The sequence below is a fragment of the Danio rerio genome, chromosome 23 (genome assembly GCF_049306965.1).
Source record: "Danio rerio strain Tuebingen ecotype United States chromosome 23, GRCz12tu, whole genome shotgun sequence".
NCBI classification, from domain to species: Eukaryota; Metazoa; Chordata; class Actinopteri; order Cypriniformes; family Danionidae; genus Danio; species Danio rerio.
In genome coordinates this window covers 27,576,043-27,598,140 of record NC_133198.1, presented here as the reverse complement: position 1 = coordinate 27,598,140, position 22,098 = coordinate 27,576,043, and the positions used below count along the sequence as shown (strand labels likewise).

Genomic DNA, 22,098 nt, shown 5'->3' with positions numbered 1-22,098 from the left:
TAATTTGGCCTTTAATTTGTGGGTTGCTTTTCTGACTAATGCAAAAAAAATAAAAAAGTTATTGGCCATCTTTAAATGTCAAAACAACAAGACACTAAGTTGTTTTGTACTGACCGGTTCAGAAGTTGCTGCATGAAGTTGTCAGATGGCACTCCTCTATACATCACAGACAGCTGACCTTGGGCTTGGTCCATCACTACCTCACATGAATGTCCCTTTCCTTGACGGTCCAACGCCACTCCATTCACATAAGCCCGTTCTTCTTCAAGAGCTTTATGCAAGCCCTCTGCCTTCTCAATCAGCATTGAAATGTTTAGGCTCTCACTCTCAGGTTTCTTCGCAGCCCCCTTGGAATCCTTGGATATATTGAGTTTCCATTCTCTCTTGTCATCTTTCACTTTCGAGGTTTCTGGTTTACGGCTAAGAGCTGGAAGCTTGCTTTTTCTGAGACCAAACCAGTTGGCGATTCCATTGGAAGCCTTTTGCTTGACCTCGACCACCTGACCTTTGTCTTGCTCTTGCAGCTTCAGCACATTTTCCTCAATGCCCTTCATGACCTTTTGCTCAATAGAAGACTGAGGACTGGGGGCCGAGTGCCTCTTTTCTTCAACGGCCTCTACCGGCCTTGGTGGCGGCGGAGGAAGACTCTCTCCATAGGAAGAATTCTTCTTTTTATTGGCCCTGAGATGGCTCCTGTCTTCAGATTTGGACATGTACCTTTGAAACTCTGGAGTAGGTTTCCCTTCTCGGTTCATAGAGGGTGGCACAGTTTTAGTTGGTGACTTGAGAGGGATTTTATTGGGGCTGCTACTATGGGGACTAGCAACATTTTTTCCGTTATATGAAAGGCTATGGGGAGTTGTACTCTTAGCATAGCTACGCAAAGCCTGTGCTGCTTCTAGGTTAGCAGACGGTTGGTGCATCTTAGATTTCGGGCTCTCTTGCTTGGCTATGAATGTTCTAGGGGATTCGTGTTCAAGTTTGGAGATTAACGTGTTGGACGGAAGAGACCTGACAGTTTGCTCAACATGCTGGAAGGCTCCCGGTTGTTTTGAAACAGCACCATCATAATGACCTGAATGGTATGATTTGTCCTCAATTGAATCTGTGTTTTTAGGAAGTCTATACTCCCCTGACTTGCAATCAGAGTTTCTGTCAGCAGTTTTGCTTTTATCTGTGGTTCTTGTTGGTATGCTTGCAGCAGACTGGATTTCTTTCTTCTCTGCAAGTGGAGGACATGCTGCAGACTCATCTGGGTTCCTCAACTTGCCAAGTGCAGCCAGTCGTTCTTTAAAGGAATGACTTGACTCACCTGAATGTCTTCCAATCCCTGATTTCTTAGGAACAGGCGGTGGATCGCTCCTTTTAAAAGGTGATTCTGAGCTCTGTGAATCATTGTCTGCCATTTCATTTTTCTCTTGGCTCCTTGATCTAGTGCTAATCCCAGTCTGAGCCTTCTGGGATGATGACTGACTGGGCAGACTGCGATGATTGACTTGCTTATGCCACACTGGGCTCTCCGAGCTGTCCTCTTGGTCTGAAGAATCTGACTCTGGTGAGATCTCCTTATGCTTAAGACTCGTTGGTCTCTCTACACCAAACTTTGTCTGCTTTCCTTTTGCACCTTCATTAGCAGGGCTGGAATTTTGAAGAGATGAGCTCACTTCTCCAAGCAGCTGGGATACATCAGTGTTGCTCGTTTTGGAGATATCTGAGACATTTTCGTAGTGTGGAATTTTCTGAGGGGTTTTCTGATTGTGAGTACTTTGTGTAGGCTTAGCTACACGACTTGTTTTAGGGATACCACAACCAAGATCCTTTGGCAAAGGTGTGGGGACATCATCAGGTTGGGGTGGAGAAGTTGGAGCAGAGTGTGACTCTGATTTTGGAGGGGTCACCTGTCTTTGCCTCTCAGTCGTGGTGGCTTTTCGTGTGGCTACAGGTGAACTGTGCACCTCATAGTTGTTGCTCCGGCAAGGAATCTTTGAGCTTCTTGTCAACTGAGGACTGAGACGAGGTGGAGGTACTGCAGTACGTTCTCCAATAGTGGGGATCTTAAGGAACTTGAGCAGTTTGGAGGGTGAGGCCTTGACCTCTCTAAGGCAGGAAACTTGACTCGGGCTGACTGCAACTTTCGATCTAATGGACTGAGGGTCAGATGGGGTATCTTTTACAGGTACAGAGATGTCATCCAGTACTTTTGAGGCAGTATGATTCTCATTGGGAGAAAATAACAGACCTTTGTGGACCTGTTCGCTGCTGTCAATCTCACAGTGTGTGTCTTTTAGTCCAAGAGTAGGCAGCTTTGAGGAGGCTATGTTGGCTCGATAGACACAGTCAGAGTCATCCTTTGTCGCAAACTCTTCTTTATCAAGCCTTTGAGGTGCTATAGCATTTAAGTGCTTTAAATCTGAGTCTAGCAGCACCACATCAATTGTGCCATCGTCACAAATAGTCTCATTACAGGTGCTGCTGCTTGACCTGTTGGATTGACACTCAAGGAGAAGATCAGACAACCTATTCTTTTCTCTTGTATCTACCAACACATGGTCAGAGACTCCCCTTGGCTGATCTCTTTCTGAAATAGTCAATCTTGAGTATGATTCAGGGGCTTCTAATGAGTGAGGATCAACTGACGGTATAAGACCTTGCTCTGCTGAAAGAATCGACATATCTCCAGAAGTCCTGTTTACAAACAGTTCACTTGTACCTGTGGCAGGTTTCACAAGGCTCTGCATTTCCACATTCTCTTGGAAATCGGGCCGAGCCAAATTGAGGTTATCAATGGTAATGGGGGTTGAAGTGCAACAGTTGTGGCTACTCTTGGCTAAGCTGACGGAATCTTTATTGGACAGCATCAAACATGTGCTACAACTACCACACTTTACATTGCTGTGCTCTCCTCCATTCAAATGCTGATGTGTGCAAACATCTGGACAGGAATGGGAACAATGTGCTTTGGGTGCATTGCACCTGGATGTATTGTCTCTGCAGGCTAATACAGCCTCCTTAGAGGCAAGAGCCTGACTGTAGTCACAGATGGAGGGAATGCCAGAGGAACGATGGTACCGAAGTGGATCTGTTTCTTCAAGTTTGCGGAGAACCTCCAAAATGTGTGCTTTCTTCTTCAAGAATGGGGACATGGCCTCCATGGATGTGGACGAGCCTTGAGTCTCGGGTACGGAATTTTGTGCACATTCGCTGTTACCCTGTGAAAACAAATCCTAAGAATAAGGAATTTGTCATCTCAGATTGATTCAACAAAGATTTTGTGTATGGCTCCTACCTTGGCCTGTGCATTCCTTTGAGCCTCAATCAGTTTGGTAGATTCACTCTGCTGTAGCTCACCAATGTGCTCCAGACAGGGTCCTGGCTGCTTTGATAAGAAACATCAGGTAAGCCTTAAGCTTCTTATTATATGAATCAATTATTGGATTATGCAGAACATCCCAAGTATTCATGCACAACAAGGGTATCACAGGAATGCATGTAAAACAAGGGTATTTGCCCATTTACAAACAAATTTCTTGTAATTACAGGGAAAAAAAATGCTGCCTGAGGAGCACAGGGAAATTAAACAGGAAGACGTTAATTGAGCCATTTTCTCCAATTTGCAAACAAACCTAATAGGTCATCCCAGTGGAGTTTGAAGAATGTTTTGTGAAAAACATCAACTTAGAAGGCATGCACTGTGCATTTTCCATTGCAAGTTTTAATCATTTACCTGCTGATGTACACAAGACTGACTGTGCAGTTTCTCCTGCAGAAGCTCACACAGTGTTCTGTTCTGCCTCTCCAAATCAAAAACACGCATTTTCAGTTTGATGCATTCCTCTCTGAGATCCTAAAAGAATAATTCATAATATTAAATAAATCATCTGAAAAACATATGGCTAAAATATGCATGGCAGTTATAAAATATACAACCACAAATTTAAAAAAAAATCATCATTATCGATTATTTATAACAAATAATAATAAATTAATAAACATATTAAATAAAAAAGAACCTTTTATCTTTGCCGTTTAAATAAACCTTACAAACATGTTGCTGAAGAAAAAACACAATTTTTGTACCTTTTGATTGAGTAAAGCCTGGACAACATGGTTGGCCACCTACATCAAAGACATGATGTTAACATTGTGTACTTTCAGGGATATTTTATTTATTTATCTGACTAATTGACTGTCTGCATTAGGAAAAACGATCCGATATCTAAAAAAGTCAAATGCATAGATTGGTAAGGAACAACATTCAACTCACCTCATCCAAGCATCGTTCATATGCTTCTCTCTGACTCTCGTTTGCTAATGAAAGGGCAGAGTTCTCTGCCTATACAAAAATAGTCCAGTTTAAACAGCAAGTCAAGGAAGAAAAGTAAACAAAACTGCATTCTTGGTGAAAGTATATGGCACTTACTTGAAGTTCTCTCACTCGCTCCAGAAGCTCACTGCTACTCTCTTCCTCTAGATAGGACTCCAAATCACCCTCCTCAGACTCAAAGTCCTCATCTACTCTATTTTGAGCCTCTTCCGACATTGTCTCAACCTAACAAGAACAAAGAGATTAGAATTTTTAGTGTGGCATTCTTTTATAGTTCCCCCACCCCATACTGAAAGGAAAGTGCGGTAAATATTATAAATAAAACTATTTTGATTATTAGTGGCAAATGTTCTTGTCTTCAATACAGATGATTCTGTCCCAACATAAAGAGAAAACTATAAGTCAAATGTGAAAACTCATAAAACACTGATCCTTGTGTTTAAACAGCCTGAAACAGCAAGTTACTACATAATGTATATAACCAACTATTGGGAGACTATAACAAAACTTGTCTTAAGACTAGTGTTATTTATGGAATTCCCTTTGATGTGATAATGAGTAAAAAACGACACGCTTTTCTTCAAATATTTGACATTCTTTCTTTTAAACCCTTTATTTGCATACTGAAAGCAACTGGTCGAACAGCTTGTAAACCTACTTTCCAAACATTATTGCATGCTTTCTGAGTTGTTACAGAACAAACAAACTACCGGTGTGCCTTTAAATCTCGGTGTAAAAGAGTTAGCGTGATTATCAAGTCTTTGAGACAGCTGGGAGTGAGTAAGCAGGACTTGAGTCCCTGGCAAGACGCATCTTCACTTTAATAGTGTCATCAGAAGGGATTAGACACAAGAGGAATGAAAACACTAGAGGATTCCAGCCATCATGCCGTTTCTTGACCTACTGACTTACTGAGTGGGGCAAAGCAATGGATCCCCGTGGCCCGCTTTTAAACTTCGATTACAAAAAACAGTGTTGTTGAAAGACACCTATTCCAGTGTCTATAAAAATGTATAATTCTTTAGTCTGCATAGGGATTCTGAAATATTATATATATTTTATACAAAACCTAGTCTACTACCCCAATTCAATACCCTTATTTTTAGCATTTTTATTTATTGATTTATAATTTCATTTTCTGGATTAATACCAATTACGTTAAAAGGTCACATTTAGAGCTGGTAAAGTTCATGTATTTCTGAAGACGTGATAGCGGACAATACAGGTACAATGGGGTGTCAAATAATCAGCCCTGGCTCATTAGAAAAATAATTGGCCACAAAACTCAAGTCTGATTTATACTTCTGCGTCAAGCGCACACGTATGCTCCAGCACATAGCCTTCACCGTGGCTGATGCCAATGCTGATATGCACATCTCAAAAAATTTAACTAAACATCGCAATGACGCATAGCACAAGCTCTGTGATTGGTTGGCTTGGTAGCGCTGACAAGTGTGGGCGGGACCGAGGGGCGCGCAAACCAGATGGAGTGTTTACAAGTGTTTACAAGTGTCGACTCCAGTGAAGGAGCTCTAGATGGAAACGTTTGTTTTGTGTTTAACTTATGATTAAAGTTGTTGCACGTCCGCCAGTTTCTGCCGCTAAATGAGCAAGTTTTAGCTACATCTAACACTCACAAAGAAACTCGACATAGAGGAACATAAAAACCTACTGCCAACTAGCATTTCGGAGGTGCACCACAAATAGCACACAGAAGTATAAATGCACGACAACGCCCAACAGTGATGTGGGTCATGGTGATCACTCGACGCAGAAATATAAATCAGCCTCAAGCGTGTGTTTTGTACAATTTAGGTGCACATTTTTCTCGTACACTTCCACAAGAAGGTAGGGCATGTCATACAGATCAACTAGTGGAACACTGATCTAAATCATTCACTAAACCAAACTAATTTAAAAAAAAGCAAATGTAAGAGAAAAGTGCAATGTGACCACGTATTTTTAACTTGTTTTTTACATTGTTTTTATATCTTACGCATGGAACGTGGAACGATGCTTTACCAAACCTTTAGCCTTTAGCCAAACCTTTTGTGATGCTTTTAAAGCAGAACAACTGCACTAGAATAAACTTGTATTAATCGATAACAGTCCCTGCCAATATTTTACCAATAAACTGCAGTCAAATGTATGTTTAAGTGTTTTTTTTTTTTTTTTGCAGTTTCACAAAGATGTAGCATGTATATTCAGTGAAATTTCCAAATTTTCACGTATCTCTAAACATAAAAGCACCATCTTCCCTTCAGTTCTGAATGTAAGACAAACGCACAGCATTCAATGTGGTTTTGCATCTATAGAGAAGCAGTGAAAGCTGTTGTTTTCAATATAGCTTTCCATTATCTCCTTTTATGTATATATTGGACACTGAGTGAGATTTTCAAAAAATGCATCTTAATACCAGGTGCAGGTAGAACCTTAGTGGCCAAAATCGACCATTTATCGCAAAGCCTCAATTAAACATTTACCACTTAAAATTATATTAAATTCTCATTTAAACGTGTTTTACATATGCAAACAGGCAGATCGTCACTGCATTCAGGGTTTTGTTGACGTAAACACACTGACTTTAACTTCACCACAGCGGTAGCCTCCAGTCACCTTCATCCACCCATTCCCACCACTGCACTATACCATTAATTTGACCTTCAATACGAACACCGGATGTCAGCGGATGGACTATCATTACAAAATTGAATCCGAAAATCAATATGTCCATGGGACTCATTCATAATTGATCCTCTAAGCATTTTGTGAGCTCATTTATGTGGCGAGCTTATCTATAGACGACGTGAATTGCTTAAATGGAAACTCCATATCTGGGAGTAAATGAATACAAAGGCTATAGGGGTCAGAGGGTTGGCAGGGCGCAGTGGGTCAGAAAACATTGCTCTGTTTGAACAGAAAAGGACGGCACTATGACTGGCTCTAGGCGACACTATAGAGCTGGTAGTTCCTGTGGTGCCAGGAGGATCCTTTCACATGACAGACTCTATTCACGAACACACAAGACTTCCCATATAGAGGAAGATGTATTTGTAGCATAACGGGACACATTAAGTCTTGCAAAACGAAATCATTTATATTATTCATCTAGAAGAAACTTCAGAATAAAATGAAAAGACATATACTCAAGATATGTACATCTGAATCCATTTTTGAATCTACAAATCAAACTAATGTTTGATAGCCTAAAGTATTTTATTGCTAACAAAACAGATGTTTTACATAATATATACAGTCCTCCACATAAATGAGTACACTCCCTTTTGAAAATGAATATTTGATCCATTTTTCAGTAAATAGAGCTAATATATTTTGGTGTATTCTACCATTTTATCCAGTTATATCCATATCCAGTTATATCCATTAAAATAGGAGTTCTCACTGAACATCTTAAGGAATAAAAAGATCATTTGAATTTAAATGAGTTATTGCCAAAAAAAAAAAGACAAACTACAAACTTTCAATAAAATTGTATATTATTTTATGTTACTCCTAGGGCTGGCCGATACTGCAAAAACAATTATTTTGATATCAGGTTTCATATCATTCGATATCGATAATTATTGAATTTTTTAACAATCCATTAAGGAATATAAGGATTTTTATTTAACCACCTTATTTTAAGTGACCAACATTACTAAGGCAAATAGTTATAATAGTCCAAAACCAAAATGTTTAAACAAAAAAGCTTGTCTCTTTTTAATAAAATAAACTTAAGTGTTTAAGAGACTCTTGGTTAATAAAATGTTACAAAGTGTGTGCAATGGTAAACATAGATTCACATCTGTAAGGTGTGAATAATAACGATACAGTAAACCTCAAACTCTGTAAACAAAACAAATTATGATAATCAGATCTGAGCTTTCAAGTCAAGGAACTAACCATAATTTAACAAATACATATTGCAACATTACAAATTGCGAAGATGAATGACTACATTACCCCGGTGCTAAAAAATATTTCACATGGGGTGCTAGTGGCTGGGATGCACAAGGAAAGAAACCAAAAACCCACTCAGGTGACATCCTTTTTTTATTTACAATCTCCTCACTGCTGCTTTATGACAGTCATTTTCATGTGTGGTGTTATTCTGACCCTAGGTGACAAGCGAGAGCTCGTGCTTTGTGTTTGTCTGAGGTAATTAGTCTGCCGTTATTATTGAAATGTGTATATTCCATACAAAGTGTGAAGTAGATTGGTTAGTTGTAGCGCTTGGGGTATTTGGAAAAGTTCAGATGTTTTTCAACTTGGTGTACCTAGAAAATGATCACTTGCATACCATGTGCACTTCGTACCCATGTGGCGAGCGCCTCCATAAGAAATGACAAACTAACACCCTAAGCTTATTTTAAGCTTACATTTAAATATAACTATAACGCTTCATACCAAAACTTTTTTAAATCTAAATTGACAATGGTGTTCCGTCAATAAATACTGGTATTGATTTTATTGCCCAGTCCTAGTTTCTCTTCATTTTTCCTGTTTATTACTTATTGTTTAACATTTATACCCTTTGTTGGCGCCAATATCCTAGTGGTAAAGTATGCCGACATATAGCACTGCTATATACAGGTGCTCACAGCGAAGCAAGTTAGATTCCTTGCTCTAGGTCCGTTGCTGATTCTTCCACTCTCTCTCTGCTTTTTTTTTCCAACATATTAATTGGTGTGTACTAATTTTTAAACTGTGATATTTACGTGGGTTTTTTATTTAATGTATATTTTTATTTAACAGTAAAGGATACTATAAAAATATTCATTCTATATTCATAATATAATATGATGGTGGGGTTTTTGTCCATATGACTCAAGATTGAGTTTATACAACCAAGAATGTTACTTGAGTGTTATTTGAGTGTAACAATACACTCAAAACAAAGATTCAGGTAAAAAGTCTACATATATTTTAGTAAATTTAAAGAAAACAAAATATAATCAAATAAAATTAAAGGTCCCACTTTATATTAAGTGGCCTTAACTAATATGTACTTACATAGTAATTAATAGTTTGTTACAATGTACTTATTGTGTAAATACATGTATTTACTGTGTACTTATGCTTGATTAAATACATGTAAGTAATTACATCTGTAATTAACTTTTGTAATTACATTTGTAAATACACTGTTGACCATCCCTTACACCTCAACCCACCCTTAAACCTTCCCATACCACCAAACCTGTCCATAACCCAACCTCTATCCCAACTCAAAAGCATCACAATTGTTCTCAAATACATGATAAACACAGTAAGTACATTGTATTTATTTTTTTTTGATGTAAGTACACAGTAGTTAAGGACACTTAATATAAAGTGGGACCAAATTAAATAAAACATAACCTAAAACAAATAAAAAAATAATAATAATAAATAAAAAACTCACCATAGAATAAAGTAACAATCCAAAGCCTTAAGCAAAAATCCTAAATGAAATGTTATATCCCATAAAGCAGGATTATATGATAGCCTTCTGTAGAGAGAATATAGCTAGAGTAAAACTACTATTCCAAGTGTGTGCTCTTGTTTCTGATTTCACTGTGTCACGCTCAGGTCCTCATGAGTGTCTGAAAGAGATGTGTGATGTTGATCTTGAGCAACAGGGAAGTCAAATCTGCATATTCTGCTTTAGTGGTGACATGTGGGTTTCACAACATTTGCAATACTGGATTAGCTGGAACTGTGTCATATCTCTGCTCCATTTTCATCCTGTGTTGTTAATGCTTGACCGTTTTCTGATTGCTGGAGGCCAGGGCTGGGCAGAATCTCAAGAGATCACTACCAACCTCGATCATCTTTCCCTTTCACCGTGAATTACCGACAAGCAATGAAATATGTATGAGTGAGTAAGCTGATTCTGACTTGGAGTAAAGAAGAATTGATAAAATTGCCAAAGAATAAATCTTGAGAAACAATATTCAACCAACATTTCCTTAAGAGATGTTTGGACTATAAAGCCATTATTAAAGATGGATAAAATATAGTAAAATAAAATAACATAAATACATCAAACTAAATTAAATAAAACAAGTAAAAATTAAAATAAACTAAATTAACAAAATAAACTAAAATCTAAATAAACAAATAAAATAAAACAAAAATAATTTAATAAAAAAAAATAAAACAAAATAAAAATATAATAATTAAAATAATTAAATCAAATGAAATAATGAAAATTCTACTTAAAATATTTTAATTTAATTAAACAAATAAAATAAAATAAAAATATTAAAATAAAATAAACAAATAAAATAAAAATAATTTATTACATTAAACAAATAAAACAAATTAACAAATCAAAATTAAATTCTAATTAAAATAAATTTATTTAAACAAATAAATTAAAATTAAAATAATTAAACTATTTGCTAAATAATTAAATTAAACAAATGAAAATTCTAATAAAAATAAATTAAATTAAACAAATAAAATAAAATAAAAATATTAAAATAAAATAATTTAATTCAATGAAACAATTAAAATAATATAATTAAATGAAAAGAAATGAAAATCTGTTTTTAATTGGATTGAACAAATAAAATAAAACAAATAATAAAATAAATTAAACAAATTAAATTAAATTAAATTAAACAAAAAACATATAAAATAAAATTAATTGAACATATAAAATAAAAGGTGATTTTTAATTAATTCTATTATTTGTCATTCATTGTATGCCGCTTATCTGGGGCTAATTGGGATTAAAATTAAAATTATTATGCATTATGTGGAATCATCTATAGCTTATCTGTTTCAAAAATAGTTTAGTCAAATTGTTTTCAGAAACATGACCTGCTTCTGAGATGACAGATATAGGAATTCAAATAATGACTGATATGCTTTTGCATTATTGTTGAACAGTGCTGAGCTAATGTACTAAGAGCTAAAGGTCTCACCTAAAGTACAATCACTTCTTAAACACAACTGAAGCACTGTTCAGTGGAACAAGGCTAATCCTCTGTGCTCTTGTAAGGATCTAAGCAGATTAGCATCAGTTTGCATTTGACCCTAAACTTAAGTTTGCTGCATACAGACTAATATCTTTGTTGGACAAGTGTGACAACCAGCTCAGATCTGTAACGTGACCCTTTGTTGATTAAATAGGGGAAAGGAAAATTGTGTCATTATTTACTTGCCCTTATGCTGTTCCAACCCTTCACTTTATTTCTTCAAGAATAAACAAGGGGAATTTTTAAGGTCTTGTCCACACTTTTAATATATGGGTCAAAGATGACAGAGTTTTTCCAATACAAATGGTGGCTTATTTAAACCCCCTTTGGGAAGATACGGACTAACCCAAACATTAGGTTGCATTTAGTCTATGAATTAATACAAAAAATAACCAATGGTTTATTCCATGTTACATTCTAAATTGGGTTGAAATAACCTGGCAGATTTTAGAGTGAAGTATATATTAAAATATTTTTAAAAATTTTAATTATATTTTCTTTATCAAACATTTTTGCCATTATTTACAGAAGATATACTAGAATGTTATTCAGTGTAACAACAGTTTTATATCAGACATAATAAAAACAACAATAATTTGATGACATATTTAAGGTTTGCGGACCCAAAATATTAATTAATTGTCATTTTAGATCATTATACATCACCAATATCCTTTATGCCACATGAACTGGCAGCAAAAAAGATTCTAATCACATAAAATAATACTAAATTTAGCATAACTTATTCTTTTAAATATTTTAATCAATATAAGTCTGAATAAATGTGAGGTTTTATTTTTATTTAAATCTATCTGTTACACTGAATGTCAAACAAACATTATTTCATATGGCCCATTTCTACTGAGTGGTACAGTATGGGTCGGTACGATCACCTTTATCAGGCTTGCATTTGGTGTATGACAGAAAGTTTCAGACGACGTCATTCTCGCTCAAAGAAATGTCAAGGTAAAGCCTACGGGTCGTTCACATATCATATGAGAAGCACTTCTCACAAAACAGATACTTTATACACATAAATACTTGTGTTTAAATGTTCATGATTTACCTTTCTATGAACATGATTTGATTATAACTGCAGATTAATTATAGTGCAAAATAGTCTACTGTAACGTCTGCAATTATATGAAATAAATAAATGCAACATATATGAACACATACAGACCTAAACAGTCTCCAAAATGTTACTCCAAAAAACTACATTTAGTCATTATTTGGGTTTAAAAACAACACGAAATATAGCCGAGTCAGTGCAAACCTCTCATCTGTATCTTTAATTTTCACCAGCACATGTAAGCTCTGTTAGAGAGTAATTCGGTCATTCCCGAGTTCATAATAGTCCAAAGGGTGATGATAATAGTTAACTGTGGCAGTTTGTTCAGCTTTTAGGTTACTGAAAGATTAATTTTCTTCTTTGTTTTTCGGGCTTCTCCTTCTCCTCGTTTTTTTGCACTTCACTCTCGCGCTTGTCTTTTTCTGAAAGGATCGGATGTCAGAAACACTTCAATAATCGCACGCACGTCATTATCAGTAGCTCTAGAAGTCCATTCATTCAAATAGAGATGCGCGGTGAGTGCAATCAAGCTCTCTCGAGAAAGTGACCCCATTCGCATTTTACACGGCTTTGTAAATCAACAACAGGACACAGCAGATTTTGTTCTTCTTGGCTTTGTTTATCAAGACAACGACAAGATTTGTTTGAGCTCGGGTCGACCATGGCTTGTTATTATATGTATATATTTTTATGGTGTAATGTCTCGGCTCTGTTTTTAAAAATGGCGCTTGATTTGTTTTCATTTTCCTGCTTGTGCACGAGCGAGTGATGTATCTATGTAAAACTGCAGCGTTCAGCTGCGCGTCTAGCTCCGCCTTTTGGTACCCTTTTGTCATGTTAGGTAACCTTTACAAAGGGTACCCAAAAAGTACCGTACTGTACCGTAACCACTCAGTGCCAATACCACTGGACCACAAACAGGCCAATAGTATCCCCAACAGTGAACCGTTAAACATGGTAAACAAATCTCTGAATCAGTAAATTAAACAGGTTAGTCCAAACCATGAGGAGATTTTTTGAGATTCTTATGCACTTAGATCAACATATAAAAATAATAATATTAATATTATTTTTATTTTTTTTTAATCACAAAATGGACTTTTATGGTGTTTTTCTTTTCAATATTCAGATATAAAACTAAACTGAAACAACAACGAGCTTAAATGAAATCCAGCTAAATATTGTCCGTATTATCTTCAATAAAGCCATTTCATAATTGCTGAATTTTGTTTATTTACACCAAGAGTTAACTATACAAAAATCATAACAATACCTATAATATCACTGGACCACCAGTGGATGACACTATTATGATCATTATAAGTTTTGCGCAACAGCTTCACATACTCAACCTCTTTAAAGAATAAATGGATTCTGAATGGCTGCCAATGTTTTTGTCATTCATCAGCTGGAAAGAAAATCAATAACTATCTGACTATCATTTGTGTGTGCCATTAATGTTTTTATCATTATAGTCTTTCCTGCTTATTACCTTAATATGAATCTTGTAAAAGCATTAAAATAATATGTCAAATCTACATGTCAAAATAGACAACATTATTTTGGGGCATGACACGACTGACAGATTAGCAACACTCACATCTCTAAATAATGAAAAATGTGGCCAGGATGTGCCTCATAAAGCATCATTTTTAAAAAGCCTTATCTTTTTAGCTCCACAAAAAATACAAATATTGATTAACATGATCACCAAAGTATACGTCAATTTTAATCATAAGCAAAAGTATATGTTAGTATGTAAAGCTATTTTTTAATCCTAATTTTTGTCCTAAAATCCTAAAATGTATACTGTACATTCAACTTGCACATGAACTTTTAGGACACATTTACACTGAATGGAAAGAATGGTCTTGTATCATGTATTGTAAGCTGTATAAAGATGTAGACCATTTTTCTGAAGATGCAATAAAAACAGCAGTCTAGACGAGGAGCGTTTTCATTATAAAAAGTTATTTTAAAATGAAAAAACACTAGTGTAAATGCAGACTTAATAGTTTTTAGCTACTACAAAAAGAAACAAGAGATGAAAAATGAAGAGATTTTGAAGATATTAATATACAACTCTAGTGTAAATGAGTTTAAAGGCATTTTATCGCTCATAAATTCTGGAGAGAAATAGCAAAAATGTACCTTTCTAGAAAGCATGCTCTGTTAAATACATTATACTACTTCATTTGAAGATGCACGTTTATAATTGTACACCTAAATAATCCTGGTAAGTAAATAATAACATTTCTTTAGGGGTTAATTGATATTTCCTCTGAATTGAAACATCCACATTGATCAACTAGGACTGCACGATATTGGAAAACCTGATATTACAATATTTTATTTTTCTGCAATAAATATTGTAGTATGAATACAATTTCACATGATAGTTTGAATAGCACTGTTTGAAGGTTTTCTTGGGAGCCTGCCAGTATTCTGAAATGAAATAATCACAACGCAATAAATGCTTTTCTTACTTTGTCTAATTTATAGTCCAAATATCTAAAAATTCTTAGGTCAAGTAAAAATATTGTTTTGTTTTCAACTTGAGAAGAAATAAGTCAAAATTAAGAGTTTTTCCTTAAAACAAGTGATCTGCCAGTGGGGTGAGTAAAATAATCTTGTTTTTGCTTTCAAATAAAGATATTTGGACTAGAAACAAGATGAAAATTGTAAGTAGAATTTTTTTTTTGCAGCAATTGTATATATTTGTATAAATACAGTTATTAAATACAACTACATGGCACACAATGGCTTATAAACCAACATCCAGCATGCTATAGACCTGAACAGTGCAGTGACTTTATATCCAAAGAAAAGAAGGATATCCAAAGAAGCCATTTCAGAGAAATCTGTGTATTTGAAACTAATAAAGACAGAAGAAGTCAATGACTTATTTTAATTATTTAGCCTGACATGTTTATTGTTTCAAGATATTTTTAATGTAAAAAGAAATATGTTCAATGGGGAATATATTTTAGAGCAGTATTTACAATACTGTAATACCGTAAAAACGTGATATTTTTACCCAAGGTTATCATACCAGCAGAATCTTATACCGGCCCATGTCTACTCAACATTGTATACCTTGCGATGTAACTATTGCAGGTGAGCACTTTCCAATACTGATTCTGAAACAATGTATTGTACAGCCTTATCACCTATTCTAAATACCCAAGGTGGATATATACGACCTCGAAAATTGTTATAGCCCTACAGAATATCCCACAGTTTAGTGGACTTGGTTTTAGCGACAAGCGAAAACAGAGGCAAACAAGCACCCATGCCAACAGGATTCTTGGCAACGCTCAAGCACAATGCAAGCCCCTTAATCCACTGATATGCCGTATAGCAAACATAGCAATAAAGCACTGTGGTATACCCAAAACAGGGCCCCAAACTCATTTGTCTGTACAGCAGTACATTTATTGAGGCTAAGCTTCTAAGAGACTACTGTTAATGTTGGTAGGACTTATATTCTCCCATACTTCTGAGTCACCGGCTTGGTATGATGCCCAGAGGAGAAGTCTAGTGAATGTGACTAGGACAAGAAATCAAAGCTCCGGCTGAGACGAGACTCCAACAAAACATGGCGGAGACAGACACCAGAGGCCACTGTCTCTTTTGCTGGATACAGAGAGCCACTCTTATCTGACAATGTAGAGGACACAGCTTCTGGAGAGCTTGGCAGATCAGATGAAGGAGAATGAAGGACTACTCAATCAGGGAGAAGGACGAAGGAGTTTTAGATTGTGTGCAATGTCAATTTTATTTTTACCACGGTGCATTGAACCACAGGCATCCTATTTAAAGGCAATGCACTAGAAACCGGGCGTCTGGAGAAAATGAAAACAGCATGTCTTCTAATAAATGTAATTTCAGCAATTATAAAAACTAAATGGGTGGCAGAAAGATTAAAACATTTTAATCTGGTAATTACAGTTTCAGCAAATTCTTATTCTTCAGAGAAATTTATTACAAGCCTGTTTAACCTCATCCTTTGTGTCAGTGTGCAAAAAAAAAATCTTTTTTTATAACCCATGAATGAATGAATGACTGAATGAATCAATGAATTTCTCCAACAGATCCGCTTGTCATTTTGCATTATTCGGGAGGGGAATCAGGAACTATATCTCGAATAATGCAAATTAGGATTTAAAAGAGAGTCGATAAAAAAGGGAAAGTGGATGTTGGGGGAGGACCTGGAAGGCTCGGAGGGGTGGAATAAAGCCAGTGTGAAGGCAATCAAACAGAAGTAGGGCTCTCTGGGATCCCAAAATGTGCAGGGAGCTCCGCCTCCATCCCCCACACTCCAGGAGTTATTAAGAAGCAGCCAATCGGCATCCACAGAGGCGATCTCTTGATTATTCACACCCCACACAATGGGCACTGAGCCCTCAGACACCTTCATAACCCAATTATTGATCAGTTCGCATGATTTACGAGCTGATAAAATGATCAATCAAGGCAGGAGATGCAACAGACGGTCTGCAAACGCATCAGATAGAGACACAACTAATAAAAGCATTGTGTGGAAAGGCAAATAAACATATAAGCAGTCTGTCAAGTCCCTAAGGGCATTATTTTTTCTCTTTGATGTAAATTATTCCGGGGATAAAGAGTCTCTGAAGTATTGCGAGGCTGCTTCTATTCCTGAATGTGGCATTAAATATATAAAATCTTTAATAATGCAAGTTTATGCAGCTGGGGTTAAGATTTCCACTGCAATTTTGTGTTTGTGTGTGTGTGTGCTCCTTTAAAGATTTTCATTTCATCTACACGCTCGGGCTGTCGCATCAGTGACAGCAAAGCCACCCCCCGAAAATGTTTATGGACTCTCTAGTCCTCCATTTTGCTCCAAACATGAAAGGTGAGCCATGTTACTCGGTAGCTTTCAGCAAAGTTACCATGCAGGCTTCTGCAGACTCATGCACTATTGTTGTTTCTTTGCGGCAGTGCACCTTTAAAGCTAAACCAAGTACATCACCTCTGTCTGCATGGCCTTGACTGCAGCATGAGCTTCCTAAACAGAGGACTAAGCAAACGCTTCAGCTTGCTCAAAGTCTGTTTGGAGTGGTAGACTAACCGTGAATGAACTCCCACCTAATTCTCAATTACTTACACTTGGCTTTGAGTTAAACAAGGTGATCGCTAACACCCAAACAATGAGTCCTTAAGAAATCACACTTAAAAATCATGTAAGCCATGCTGTCCCTGATCCAAGGCAAACAGACTTTTGTTTATTAACATTTTAGCACACAACTCAATGTCCGACCACAATGTCGACTTTTAATAGTCCATTTAAAAATGGCATCAGCTGTTTTTAATGACAAGAAAAACTTGTACGGGTTGTTTCATCCCGTTTCACCCAGCTTTAGCAAGCCGATTTGATTGATTAGCATACGTAAATGACTGTGATCCATCTACAACCTCCCATAGCTTTTGGAAACATTAACGTAGCAGGGTAATCTGGTCAAATCTGCTGTTTACCAAAGGAATAAATGCATAGTTATTGCATACTAATCAGCTCACAAAACCCACTGCCGACACAGCAGCTGCTAGCACAAGTAACTGAAATACACAGAGAGCCATGGAGAAGGGATTCAACCATGCCTAAAAGCCAATCCTGCAAACCCCAATGCACAAAATTACCTTTAATTCCAGTCAGAGCATCCCAGACGTTTCAGAGCAGCCCGTGCAAGGCAAATGCGAGACACAGCGGAGCAGAATCCGCAAATGCCACAAAGAAAGCCTTAGTGATTTTTGAGCGTCCCTCCTTGGAAATCCTCCTTGCATTACTGTGGAAGTACAGTGCCTGTCCTTAGGCAAGTGCGAGGAAACTGTCTCTGCCGTCTGCAGTGGCCTCCATGTCCTCCCATTGTTCAAGGGAGTGTGAGGCAGGCATCCTACCCCAATAGACCCAGCCTACTACAACAGCTGTGGGCCAGACCCCCACCTCTCCTCTGAGTGTCTCTCTCTCCCTCCTCCAACGGCTGCAGCTAAACATTAACCCTGCGACTGCTGGAGAGGCCATAAAAAGACAGGGGTTATATTTCAAAAAGGCACCAAGAACAAAGATGACGATGGGGACGGATATCCGAATGAGCGCGGGGACGAAAAATGGAGTTTCCGGGGCCAACTCGGCATCCTGAGCTTCTTTTCTAAGAGGATTGAGACTGGTTTATAAGACTTGCACTGATTGGATTGCAACTGCAGATAGTGTTGTCAAATGTAGAGCTGCATGACCAAAAACTGACCTGGACAAATAGCACAACTGAAATAAAAAGATGCTAGTGTCAGGGAAAATTAAAACATTACACAATATTTTTCTAGTGTACATTTTGATAGTTGACAAGTTGTCCAATACATGGGGAGTGAGTTTGACTTTATTTTAGCTTTCATATTTTTATACTGCAAAAAAAAAATGTATAGTCCTGTAACAATATTTTGTTGTTGTTGTTGTACAATATATTGCATTAAAATATATTGCAGTAAACGAACAAAAAAAGTGCAAGTGAAAATATAACAGAGGCTGCGATATGTTACCAGATCTGCTTTCAGTTGTCAGACACCCACATGAAAATATACTGAAGCAATTTATAGTAAATACTATGGTGTTTTTTAACCATACTGACACCTCCAATAGAGACAGAGGTTGTGCAGTCAGCTAAAATGTTGCTAGAATGGGTTATAGGCACAGCTTCTAGTGTTTTTCAGGCAATGATGAACTTCCGGTGAAAGCTTTGTGACTACTTTCGATTTCATACGGTTCCTTTTGCAGCGTCGATGTTGTAATGTAATTCAAATATAATCAGTTAAATACGCTTAAGCATTCATTTGGTTGTTAAAGCGTAAGAAGAGATGAAAAAACGCTTAAAAAGGTGCAGTCATTAGTAGCAGGCAAATTCCATTGAAAATACTGGGGTAAAATTAAGTTCCATATTTTAAAGACATGCCGTGGAAAAATCTAATTTAATACAGTGTTTCTTGTTTGGTCGGATACACACTTTATATCGTATCGCTGTTTTTTAAAAGAAATCAGATCTTAAATGTGGAGATTCTGTATTGGAGGCCAATTAACTAGAAGCCCTGGGGCTGGCTGACTGAAATTAAAAGTCTGTGTGCATATACCCCATTGGTTTTTCTGTATGGGCGATATGTATATATATATTGCATCACCAGAAATGATTGAGATCATGTCCATGTGTTGTGCGATAATTCAATATACTGATTATTGTGACAGGCCAAAACATTTATAAATATAACATGAAAAAAAAAGTTGTCTCATTTTTTGGTGAAATATCATATTTCGAATACACATTGTTATTGCAGTGCAACTATTGCGACATAAAATTCAAATAAATCTATTTTTTTAAATCAAATAAAATACAAATACTATAATTAAAATTTAAAAGGCGATTCCTGAAACTGTATTCTAAATAAAAGTGCATAGAAACATTTCTAATAAAATACATGCAAATACATATATATACACATAAAACACATTAAAGACAAAATGACTAAAACTTAAACAAAATTAAATTACTGTTACATAGTAAACAAAACAAATTAGACAAAATATTAACAAACCATACATGTATACACACAAATACATACTAGGGGTGTAACGGATCACGGATCAACCGTTCAGATCACAAACCTCAGTTTGTAACACACGGGAAATGAGAAATAATAGTTTTTTTGAACTTGTAGGTTAATCCAATATTTATATCAACTGAAGGTAGATCGCCTCCTGCGTCATTCAAGTCAAGTGTATCAAAGCATTTTGGCTTGATTTAAATGACGCAGGAGGCGATCTATCTGCAGTTATAAATGTTGGATTAACCTACAAGTTAATCCTTTTTTCAGCTGGTTTCAATAAAGAAGCAGCTGAAAAAAAGGAAAATATTCATATTGAATATTTTCCTTTTTTTCAGCTAGTTCTTTATTGATTTTTATTTTTATTACAGGTTTTAAGTTATGTTTGTTAAAACCAATGGTTTTTGCAGTAATATTTTTGTATAAACGGAAAGCAAATGACATGTGTCTCTACTACTAAAACCTAAACAAAATTAAATTACTATTACAATAAAATATAAAAACATAAATAAAAACAAAATTAGAAAAAAATATTATATTATATTCATAAATAACATACAAATATGGACACATATATACATATGTATATAAAAAATTATAATAAAATCAAATCACACATATCTAAAAATTAAGACTTTAAAAATTAAAATTAAAGTTTTAATACATCCAGATTAAAGAATTAATTTCACAAATAACTGAAATTGGATCTGAGTTAAGGTTATGGATAGGTTAGTCTGTTTTTTGCTTTGTTTTTTGTTTTTAGAATTCAAACAAGGCATTTTATAAAAAGAAAATGAATACAGCCCAATTACAAATGACTGTATTATGTATATTGTGACTTAACTTTACCTTCATTCCAGGTACATATTTACCGGTAAACACAAAACAGAAGAAGACTTTCATAAATCTTCAGCTAATAAAGAAACCCCTAAGCAATCAGAATAACTAAACTCTCGCAGACACTAAAGCCTTATCTACATATCGGAGTGTTATTATGGCTCCAGGGCTGATCTACAAGGCCGAAGTGCTGAAAAAGCTCGTCCCTGACCATGAATGAACGTCAGATCATGCCCTCGGCAAACACCAACTCATATGTGCACGCCTGCAGGAGGAATCTCATGTGAAGAAACTGACCGGTGTCAGTATCTTCACACGAGATGACCAAATTGGATGAAATGACCCACATGCAATGGGGTCACATGTTGTCTTGGAGTCGACAGTAAAAGGGTGAGATCTTCCTGGACAAAGGCCCATTGTGATCCTTTAAACTCCACTTTCACGTCTCGAAACACCCATGAGGGATAGACTTACGGCATTACATACAACCGTCCCGATCTATAATGAGGTGCATTGTGACACGATGGGTCTTAAATGTCAGGAATCTGCTCTTATTGGGAGGTCGTCTCTGCTTTCCAATGTGTTACCAATTCACTAGTCAGCAGTGACATGCAAAGTGGAGCACACTTGAAAGCGTCTGTAGGCCCCAGGTGCCAAGTGACATTAACATGCTTGTAACAGTTCTGCCGAACTACATCTCCTTAAACACAGCTGGACGTTTGGCCCAATTAGAAAATCTCAAAGGAAGTAATGCAGGCAATTACAGTTCAGGACTGTTGATTGAGCCTGACTGAGCAATATATCTGGAGTATTGCATAACTACAACAACATTGTGATTCAATAGAGCTGATTAGGGAATCGTGGATTCTGTGTGGGAGTCGATGAGAGAGGGATGATACTGAAATTTTCTGATAACTGAATTAGATTGCACAGATGCAGAAAAAATATTGGGAGTGCAGATATGGATTCATGTTATATTATAGACCAGCAGTAATTGGAGTTTTTTAGTCATCATTTTTTAGCATTTTTTAATACTATAATTGATTTAATAGTATAATCTATCATATTTACTGTAAGATATTATAACTAATTAAAGGCAACTTCTGTCTTTCTACTTTAAAACTTAAGTTTGTTTAAACTTTTGCTTGCTGTTTCTTTGCAGTTCATTTTGAGATGAACACTAGAATTATTATTTCAGAAATAGTTACAAATATTTGTTACGGTAATACAACAAAAGATTCTGAACTAGCAGTAGAAGTTAGTAGTTAGGGCTGTGCGATTAATTAAAA

General features: G+C 36.1%; 1 protein-coding gene across 4 annotated transcripts in view; it reads right to left on the bottom strand.

Annotated features, from left to right (window-relative positions):
- The window catches only part of nckap5l (NCK-associated protein 5-like), a 54,278-nt gene that overhangs the window by 9,765 nt on the left and 22,415 nt on the right, over positions 1-22,098 (bottom strand). The window contains exons 1-7 of one of the 4 annotated variants that reach the window (XM_005162213.6): positions 18,026-18,267; positions 4,421-4,549; positions 4,265-4,333; positions 4,078-4,116; positions 3,725-3,844; positions 3,287-3,376; positions 115-3,209 (exon numbers count right to left, since the gene is read on the bottom strand). In XM_005162213.6, the coding sequence (XP_005162270.1) occupies positions 115-3,209; positions 3,287-3,376; positions 3,725-3,844; positions 4,078-4,116; positions 4,265-4,333; positions 4,421-4,540 (3,533 nt within the window). In that variant the 5' untranslated portion in view covers positions 4,541-4,549; positions 18,026-18,267. Of the gene's footprint in view, positions 1-114; positions 3,210-3,286; positions 3,377-3,724; positions 3,845-4,077; positions 4,117-4,264; positions 4,334-4,420; positions 4,550-18,025; positions 18,268-22,098 lie in introns of those variants that run through there. The other 3 variants (XM_073939001.1, XM_005162212.6, XM_021469964.3) reach the window with 3 other exon arrangements.